This window comes from Polyodon spathula, chromosome 46 (assembly GCF_017654505.1).
Source record: "Polyodon spathula isolate WHYD16114869_AA chromosome 46, ASM1765450v1, whole genome shotgun sequence".
Lineage (NCBI taxonomy): Eukaryota > Metazoa > Chordata > Actinopteri > Acipenseriformes > Polyodontidae > Polyodon > Polyodon spathula.
Genome location: NC_054579.1, coordinates 1,091,297 through 1,101,296, shown reverse-complemented (window position 1 = coordinate 1,101,296; position 10,000 = coordinate 1,091,297). Strand labels below are relative to the sequence as shown.

The following is a 10,000-nucleotide window of genomic DNA, read 5'->3' as shown; positions in this document are numbered from 1 at the left end:
TAAATTATAAATATTTAAACAAATAATAATAATAATAATAATAATAATAATAATAATAGTTTTTTTTAAACGGAACAGCTATAACCACCCCCCGCTGTACCTCTCCGAGCGACTCTCTGAAACCCCGGAGCACCTCATCCAGGCTCTGCTTGTTCCATTTCCGAATTCCCTCCTCGGCACTGAGATTTAAAAAAAAAAACCTGTCGATGACATTATCAGTGACATCATCACCCCCACCCCCAGTAGTCACTATAGTAGGGGGGGGTAGTAGTGTATTACCCTCAGACCCACCCCCCCCCCCCCCCCCCCCACTCATATCCTCAGAAATCTGCCAAGTCTCACACGAAGCATGACATAGAAAAAAAAATATATAGCTCCAGAAAACACAAATGTTTCAGACTGTTCTAGACTCACAGCACTATCAGGACGCTGGCTGAGATTCTCTTCTGGAACTGCAGGCTCTGCTCTAGAGTAATCCTCACGATGTTTGTCTGCAAATATATGAAACGCGTTGATGTAGAGAACACAGCGCAGGCTGGGCGAGGGTGCAGCTCTGTGTTGTGGTCTGTGTTGTGGTGTGAGGGTGAGGGTGCAGCTCTGTGTTGTGAGGGTGCAGCTCTGTGGTGTGTTGTGAGGGTGCAGCTCTGTGTTGTGGTGTGAGGGTGCAGCTCTGTGTTGTGAGGGTGCAGCTCTGTGTTGTGTGAGGGTGCAGCTCTGTGGTGTGTTGTGAGGGGGCAGCTCTGTGTTGTGAGGGTGCAGCTCTGTGTTGTGGTGTGAGGGTGCAGCTCTGTGGTGTGGTGTGAGGGTGCAGCTCTGTGTTGTGGTGTGAGGGTGCAGCTCTGTGTTGTGGTGTGAGGGGGCAGCTCTGTGTTGTGAGGGGGCAGCTCTGTGAGGGTGCAGCTCTGTGTTGTGTTGTGAGGGTGCAGCTCTGTGTTGTGAGGGTGCAGCTCTGTGTTGTGGTGTGAGGGTGCAGCTCTGTGTTGTGTTGTGAGGGTGCAGCTCTGTGTTGTGGTGTGAGGGTGCAGCTCTGTGTTGTGTTGTGAGGGGGCAGCTCTGTGTTGTGAGGGTGCAGCTCTGTGTTGTGGTGTGAGGGTGCAGCTGTGTTGTGCAGCTCTGTGTTGTGAGGGTGCAGCTCTGTGTTGTGTGAGGGTGCAGCTCTGTGGTGTGGTGTGAGGGTGCAGCTCTGTGGTGTGTTGTGAGGGTCTGTGTTGTGTTGTGAGGGTGCAGCTCTGTGTTGTGTTGTGAGGGGGCAGCTCTGTGTTGTGAGGGTGCAGCTCTGTGGTGTGTGAGGGTGCAGCTCTGTGGTGTGTGTGAGGGGGCAGCTCTGTGTTGTGAGGGGGCAGCTCTGTGTCTCACCAGGTTCACACACTGAACATCTGAGTGACTATGAGAGAAGTGTGGTGTGTGGTGTGGTGACCTGACACTGTTCACACTGACACACACTGAGAAACAGACAGACAGACACTGAGACTGACACACAATGTTCTAGTCTGACTTTATGTTGTGAGGACTGTGACAACTGGAGACAGGACACAGACACACAGACACACACACACACACACACACACAAAAGACACACACTGAGATACACACACACACACACTGACACACACACACGGGACCTCTGACACTGACTGTGACTACACCTGTGTGTGTGACTGGACTGACTCTGTGTGTGTGACTCTGTGTGTGAGACAGCTCTGTGACTAGGTTGACACTGTGACTGTGGTGTGGCACACACTGTGACTCTGACACTGACCACACACACTACACTGACTCTGACGATCTACTGAGTGTGTGTCCTGACCACACGACTCTGTGTCTGACAACTGTGTCTGTATTCTGTGTGACTCTGATGTTGACTGTGACTCTGACGACACACACTCACACACACACACTGACACACACACAACACACACACACCACACAACACACACACACACACACTGAGCACACACACTGAGACACGCACACACACACTGAGGTACTGACACAGCTGAGACCTCACACACCGCTGACACTGACACACACTGAGACACTGACACACACACACACACAGAGAGACACTGAGACACACTGAGAGACACAGAGATACATACACAGAGACACTGAGACACACACACACCTCTGACACTCTGACACAGACACTGAGACACACAGAGAGGACTGAGAGAGGAGCTGAAACACTGAGAGACACACTGAGACTGAAACACAGAGAGAGACACTGAGACACACTGAGAGACTGAAACACAGAGAGAGACACTGAGTGACTGAAACACAGAGAGAGACACTGAGAGACTGGAACACAGAAAGAGACACTGAGAGACTGGAACACAGAAAGAGACACTGAGACACTTGTGAGCACTGAGAGGCGGCACAGAGACACTGAGAGACACTGAGACAGAGAAAGCTTGCTCAAGAGCTTGTGAGCTGAAGGCGGCCCTGCGCGAGTTTCATCTCAATCGGACGAGCGCTGCTCTAGATAGGAGAGAAAATAGAAGACAGACAGACAGACAGACAGACAGAGAGACGAGCCCCGCCCACCCTGACCTCTGACACGCCTTCTCTGGGGAGTAGACTTTCCCCGGCAATAGAACCTGGCCTCGCTCTCGTACCCCAACATCTCCTCCATTCCAGTACGAACCAGCCCTGGGATTTCATCCTGAGAGAGAGGAGAGGAGAGAGGAGAGAGAGGGAGAGAGGAGGAGAGGAGGGGGGAGGAGAGAGGAGAGGAGAGAGGGGGAGAGGAGAGAGAGAGAGAGAGGAGAGAGGAGAGAGAGGAGAGAGAGAGGAGAGAGGAGAGGGGAGAGGACGAGAGGAGAGAGAGAGCAGAGGGGAGGAGAGAGGAGAGAGAGAGGAGAGAGAGAGGAGGAGAGAGGAGAGGAGAGAGGAGGAGGAGAGGAGAGGGGAGAGGAGAGAGGAGAGAGAGAGAGGAGAGAGGAGAGAGGAGAGAGAGAGGAGAGGAGAGGAGAGGGGAGGAGAGAGGAGAATGCATCATCTTGCTAAGCCTCCCAGCAATGTTACTACAGGAGCCATATTATAAACAGGCGCTTACAGTCTCTGTGGGCAGGAATCCATAGGCATCCAGGATCACCAGCTTCTCAACCATCTCTGGAAACAATGCACTGAACTGCAACACAAACCAGCAAGCATTGAGAAGCACAGAGAGGTCTGGTAAAGCACAGGGAAGCATTGTAAAGCACAGAGAGGTCTGGTAAAGCACAGGGAAGCATTGTAAAGCACAGAGAGGTCTGGTAAAGCACAGGGAAGCATTGTAAAGCACAGAGAGGTCTGGTAAAGCACAGGGAAGCATTGTAAAGCACAGAGAGGTCTGGTAAAGCATAGGGAAGCATTGTAAAGCACAGAGAGGTCTGGTAAAGCACAGGGAAGCATTGTAAAGCACAGAGAGGTCTGGTAAAGCACAGGGAAGCATTGTAAAGCACAGAGAGGTAAAAGCACAGGGAAGCATTGTAAAGCACAGAGAGGTCTGGTAAAGCATAGGGAAGCATTGTAAAGCACAGAGAGGTCTGGTAAAGCACAGGGAAGCATTGTAAAGCACAGAGAGGTCTGGTAAAGCACAGGGAAGCATTGTAAAGCACAGAGAGGTCACATTGATAGGATACTCACCAAGCAGGCCACATTGCCACCTAAATGCAAAATAAATGACTATGAATCTCGAGATATAGCCTGATTAATTAGCAAAGCACACGAGACGGATATTGACAGGTAATAATAAACAGCAAAGTAATCAATTGAAATGATTATTGATTGGATCTCCTTACCCATGCTGTGGCCCAGAATTGAAAACGTCTTCCAATCTAAAGCTGAAATAAAAAAATAACTATATATATATATCTTCATCAGCGTCACTGAAACAAAACTGAGTCCAGCAGAGCAGCTCTAGTTTGGGGCTCTAGTGCCTTCATCAGCGTTATTGAAACTAAACTGAGTCCAGCAGAGCAGCTCTAGTTTGGGGCTCTAGTGCCTTCATCAGCGTCACTGAAACTAAACTGAGTCCAGCAGAGCAGCTCTAGTTTGGGGCTCTAGTGCCTTCATCAGCGTTACTGAAACTAAACTGAGTCCAGCAGAGCAGCTCTAGTTTGGGGCTCTAGTGCCTTCATCAGCGTTATTGAAACTAAACTGAGTCCAGCAGAGCAGCTCTAGTTTGGGGCTCTAGTGCCTTCATCAGCGTTACTGAAACTAAACTGAGTCCAGCAGAGCAGCTCTAGTTTGGGGCTCTAGTGCCTTCATCAGCGTTACTGAAACTAAACTGAGTCCAGCAGAGCAGCTCTAGTTTGGGGCTCTAGTGTCTTCATCAGCGTTACTGAAACTAAACTGAGTCCAGCAGAGCAGCTCTAGTTTGGGGCTCTAGTGCCTTCATCAGCGTTATTGAAACTAAACTGAGTCCAGCAGAGCAGCTCTAGTTTGGGGCTCTAGTGCCTTCATCAGCGTTATTGAAACTAAACTGAGTCCAGCAGAGCAGCTCTAGTTTGGGGCTCTAGTGCCTTCATCAGCGTTACTGAAACTAAACTGAGTCCAGCAGAGCAGCTCTAGTTTGGGGCTCTAGTGCCTTCATCAGCGTTACTGAAACTAAACTGAGTCCAGCAGAGCAGCTCTAGTTTGGGGCTCTAGTGCCTTCATCAGCGTTACTGAAACTAAACTGAGTCCAGCAGAGCAGCTCTAGTTTGGGGCTCTAGTGCCTTCATCAGCGTTACTGAAACTAAACTGAGTCCAGCAGAGCAGCTCTAGTTTGGGGCTCTAGTGCCTTCGTCAGCGTTTTTTGCTCCCCATACTGACAGTGCTGTGGCGGGTGAATCAGTTCCCCCACACCCCCTTGAAGGTGTTATTTTTTACCTTTAGCTACTCTGAGAACGTCGTTCACATAGGCTGGGAAGATGTAATGCTCTCCAGGGGGTCTGTGTGATGAGAGCCCATGTCCTGGAAAATCCATCGCAAGATAGTGGCATTCTGAAATCAGCAGAGTTATTATATTATAATCACAGTTATCACCTGTGCAAGGCTGGGAATCAGACTCCTATTGCACAGCAGTGTGATCCAGTCCAGGTTTCACTGCTACCAGCTTGATCAGCCCCCAGTGTGTCTAGGTAACAAAGCTCAGCGGGAGTCTTATTATTAAACTCCTAGTGAAAGCAGGACTGGATCACACTGCTGTGCAGCGGGAGACATTATTAAACTCCTAGTGAAAGCAGGACTGGATCACACTGCTGTGCAGCGGGAGTCTGATTATTAAACTCCTAGTGAAAGCAGGACTGGATCACACTGCTGTGCAGCGGGAGTCTGATTATTAAACTCCTAGTGAAAGCAGGACTGGATCACACTGCTGTGCAGCGGGAGTCTGATTATTAAACTCCTAGTGAAAGCAGGACTGGATCACACTGCTGTGCAGCGGGAGTCTGATTATTAAACTCCTAGTGAAAGCAGGACTGGATCACACCGCTGTGCAGCGGGAGTCTGATTATTAAACTCCTAGTGAAAGCAGGACTGGATCACACTGCTGTGCAGCGGGAGTCTGATTATTAAACTCCTAGTGAAAGCAGGACTGGATCACACTGCTGTGCAGCGGGAGTCTGATTATTAAACTCCTAGTGAAAGCAGGACTGGATCACACCGCTGTGCAGCGGGAGTCTGATTATTAAACTCCTAGTGAAAGCAGGACTGGACCACACTGCTGTGCAGTCTGATTATTATTTTTAAGCAGAATATTTGAACGGAGGATCCTGTGGTTGTGTGGCAGTGGGGAGTGATTAAAACTCCTAGTGTTGAAAGCAGGAACTGGAGCACTTCGCGTGTGTGGCTGCAAAGCAGGAGTTGATTTTCCCCCCCCCAACCGCCCGCCGACTCACCCCCCCCCCCCCCCCCCCCCCCCCCCCCCCCCCCCCCCTTACCCTGAGGTAGCCGTGGTATCAGCCTGTCGAAAGAGTTGGCGTTGTCCAACCAGCCATGCAGGCACAGAACAGGACGCCCCTCGCGAGGACCCCAGGACTTGGCGGCAATGTGGCCCCATGGGACAGGAAACTGAAGTTCTGTGACTTTAATAATAATAATAATAATAATAATAATAAATAACTTTTTTAAAGTTTAAAAGCCAGCGACCCATAAGGCACTGTGGCTGGGGCGACCGAGGAAGTGCGGCAGATTACCAGAAAACAAAGCGAAGAAACTCAGAACTTCTTTGAGCTGCCAGACGTGTTTTGAAAAATGAAAAAAAAAAAAAAACTAGGTTTTTCTTTCACAACTGCACACAACTGCACACACATTATTTTATAAGCGACCTTTGAGTCCCAGCTGTGTCTGTGTGTGCGTGTGTGTGCGTGCGTGTGTGTGTGTGTGTGCGTGTGTGTGCGTGTGTGTGTGTGTGCGTGCGTGCGTGTGTGTGTGTGCGTGTGACCCTGAGCGAGTCGCTTCACCTCCTTGTGCTCCGTCCTTCGGACGAGACGTCAAACAAACGCGAGGTCCTATTGGAAGAGACTCTGCAGCAGCAGCAGTTGTTGATGATGCAGAGTTCACCCCCCTAGTCTCTGGAAGTCTCTTTGGGAGGAGAGAAAGCCTCCTTCATGAACAACTTGTTGAGCAAAATAATAATAATAATAATAATAATAATAATAATAATAATAATAATAATAATTACCTTTCTGGCACACAGACGAGGTTGACAAAAGCCTGGCTAGCTGTAACATTGTCTGACCTTCTGTTGAAAAACAAAATAAATTAATTTAGTATTGATTTTCAATTGAAGGTATAACTCCCACAGAAATAACAGTGATAGTGCTAATGCAATAAGAGGTGAGAGAATGGATTTTAAAGATGGTCAGCGCTCCTTTAAAGGGAGGGGTCAGTGATCCTGTTAATAAAGCTAATAAGAGGTGAGAGAATGGATTTTAAAGATGGTCAGCGCTCCTTTAAAGGGAGGGGTCAGTGATCCTGTTAATAAAGCTAATAAGAGGTGAGAGAATGGATTTTAAAGATGGTCAGCGCTCCTTTAAAGGGAGGGGTCAGTGATCCTGTTAATAAAGCTAATAAGAGGTGAGAGAATGGATTTTAAAGATGGTCAGCGCTCCTTTAAAGGGAGGGGCCAGTGATCCTGTTAATAAAGCTAATAAGAGGTGAGAGAATGGATTTTAAAGATGGTCAGCGCTCCTTTAAAGGGAGGGGTCAGTGATCCTGTTAATAAAGCTAATAAGAGGTGAGAGAATGGATTTTAAAGATGGTCAGCGCTCCTTTAAAGGGAGGGGCCAGTGATCATGTTAATAAAGCTAATAAGAGGTGAGAGAATGGATTTTAAAGATGGTCAGCGCTCCTTTAAAGGGAGGGGCCAGTGATCCTGTTAATAAAGCTAATAAGAGGTGAGAGAATGGATTTTAAAGATGGTCAGCGCTCCTTTAAAGGGAGGGGTCAGTGATCCTGTTAATAAAGCTAATAAGAGGTGAGAGAATGGATTTTAAAGATGGTCAGCGCTCCTTTAAAGGGAGGGGTCAGTGATCCTGTTAATAAAGCTAATAAGAGGTGAGAGAATGGATTTTAAACAGGCGACCAGTGAAGATCATATTAGATTACTGAAATGTAATTTTGCACCAGTACAGTTACCAAGGGGGGGGTATTTAGTTCTGATGTATTTAATATTAAAAACACACCCAGCATCGACCCATTGCAAAACAATTAATATTCTTTCTGTGACTAAAGTCACATTATGCGTGATATTAATGAACTACCGCTAGCAAACCCAACTTCAAACACGAACAAATATAACGAAACACTAAGAAAATATTCTGCAAAGAAAAGTCACGCTTGTAACATTTGCATTTTTATGGATATATGCATAAATATTCATGAAAATAATAACCTTGCACTTCGGCCGGCGACTTTTCTCAATAGCTGCGTGGAAACGACCGGTCTCTGACTCCGCCCAGATCCTAGGCAACGGCTCACAGTGGGCCAATCAGAAGCTGACTTTGCCACGCCGCTGAGCTGCTGCACGCCAATCAGAATGTACCAGGATCTCTAAGCCAATCGGGATTCGCAAGCAGTCTTTTTCTTTTTTGTTGACAAAAAATATTCATCCAATCGGAAGAATGTTTTACATTCTCTTGCAGGCGGTTTACCCAATCAGAAGTTAGTCTGACTTTTTTTTTTTCTTAAGTATTTTTTGACCAATAAGAAGAAGGCGGGTCGTTATTTTTTTTTTTTAACCAATCGCTTTCTCATAAAATTAAAAACAAAAAAGTTAAAGTTAAAAAGTTTATTAACTATTTGGGTGCCGCTTTAATTTTAGATGTTTAATTTAATTTATTTTATTTTATTTTTTGTAACATGCCTTTATTTTTTAATGTATAATATCGTTTTAGGATTTATAATACATTATTATATAAAATCTTAAAAAATTTTTTATAGAAATGTTTTTTTATATATATAAATAAAATATATAATGCTTAAATAATATTATAAATATTATATAAAATTTATATCGAATTATATTTCTTATTAAATATATATATATATATATATATATATATATATATATATATATATATATATATATATATATATATATATATTCATTATAATATATAAGAAGATATATATATATATATATATCTATATATATATATATATATATATATATATATATATATATATATATATATATATATATATATATATATATATATATATATATATATATATCTAATTCAAAAGTTGTTGTTGGGGTACACAAAAAAAGGGTTAAGATTTAAAAAAACAAATAATAATAATAATAATAATTGAGGTTTAATTGAATAATTGATTCATTATTGGCTCCGCGCTTGCAATAGCTGAACAGCGTTAATAAGCGCCATCCGATTTGGCGCTTGCAGTGCGAGTTTCCGCGGTGCGGTAAAAGCGTCTAACAACGAAGCTGGTTCGAGGAAATTTTGTATCGCAGTCTAGAGCCTGATAAAATTAAAACCAAAACCAAAACCAAAACCAAAAACCCAAAACCCATTTTGGACCGTGAAGCCGGAGCCGGTGTTTTGAGAGCGCACCGCGGCGCGGTGGAGTTAGCGCGCAAGATGACGGGCTCTTGCCGGTGTGCCGGAGCGCCGATCGCCGGGCTCGTTGTTTGGATCTTGTTTGCCGGTGGAGACGCTTCGTTTCTCCGCACCGGTTCGGATTTGTATCTGAAGACTCTGAAAACGGCGGAGCCGGTATCTCCGGACGTGTGGTGCACGGAGACCGGGATCCAAGCGGTATTCCAGCCGGGAATTCGCTCCAAGATTAAAGTAGTCGGTAATTATTATTATTATTATTATTATTATTATTATTATTATTAATAAGCTATGTTTTTTCAAGGCTTTGTATATAAGCTGGTATAATTATACCACAAACACTTGAATTAACCGTGAAACGTTTCGGTTTGTTTAATAAACGTGGCTTTTTATTTTTTTTTGGGGGGGGGGGGGGTTTCTAGTTTTGCTACCATGGCAACATCGCATATTTAGGATTAGGGTTATTGCAATTTTATTTTGGTAATAATATTTAGTAGCAATACGTTGTTTTTAATCTCGTATTGATAATCTGTTAATTGGTAATTTTATGTGATGATGTCACTATCCGTCTAGTCCAGGGTTTCCCCAAACTCGGTCCTGGGGATCCCCCTGCTGTGGCTGCTGGTTCATCCCAACCCAGCTCAATTACCAAACCCTTAATTAAATTGACAATTTGCTTAATTAGACCTCTTGTTTTCAGCTCTCAAACAGTTGTAGTTCAAGTTACTTATCAAAGTGTTGCCGCTAATTTTGAAATATGAAAATTGTTCAAGAGTTTTTCAGCTTTTGAACAGTTCGCATATTTCAAGTTTAGCTGTAAAAATTTTACAGGTAACTTGACCTGCAGCTGTTTTAAGTTTTTAATTAAGCATGATGAGTAATTAAGGGTTTGGTAATTCAGTTGGGATGAACCAGCAGGGGTCCCCCAGGACCGAGTTTGGGGAAACCCTGCTATT

The 10,000-nt window shown here is 44.9% G+C and overlaps 1 protein-coding gene across 1 annotated transcript in view; it reads right to left on the bottom strand.

The window, feature by feature from the left end:
* The window catches only part of serhl (serine hydrolase like), an 8,425-nt gene extending 499 nt beyond the window's left edge, over positions 1–7,926 (bottom strand). The window contains exons 1-10 of the mRNA XM_041237782.1: positions 7,862–7,926; positions 6,650–6,709; positions 5,907–6,050; positions 4,855–4,968; positions 3,783–3,824; positions 3,628–3,647; positions 3,056–3,130; positions 2,551–2,662; positions 415–1,027; positions 101–179 (exon numbers count right to left, since the gene is read on the bottom strand). Coding sequence (XP_041093716.1) covers positions 101–179; positions 415–1,027; positions 2,551–2,662; positions 3,056–3,130; positions 3,628–3,647; positions 3,783–3,824; positions 4,855–4,968; positions 5,907–6,050; positions 6,650–6,698 — 1,248 coding nt within the window. The 5' untranslated portion in view covers positions 6,699–6,709; positions 7,862–7,926. The remainder of the gene's footprint in view (positions 1–100; positions 180–414; positions 1,028–2,550; positions 2,663–3,055; positions 3,131–3,627; positions 3,648–3,782; positions 3,825–4,854; positions 4,969–5,906; positions 6,051–6,649; positions 6,710–7,861) is intronic.
* Positions 7,927–10,000: the final 2,074 nt, after the last annotated feature.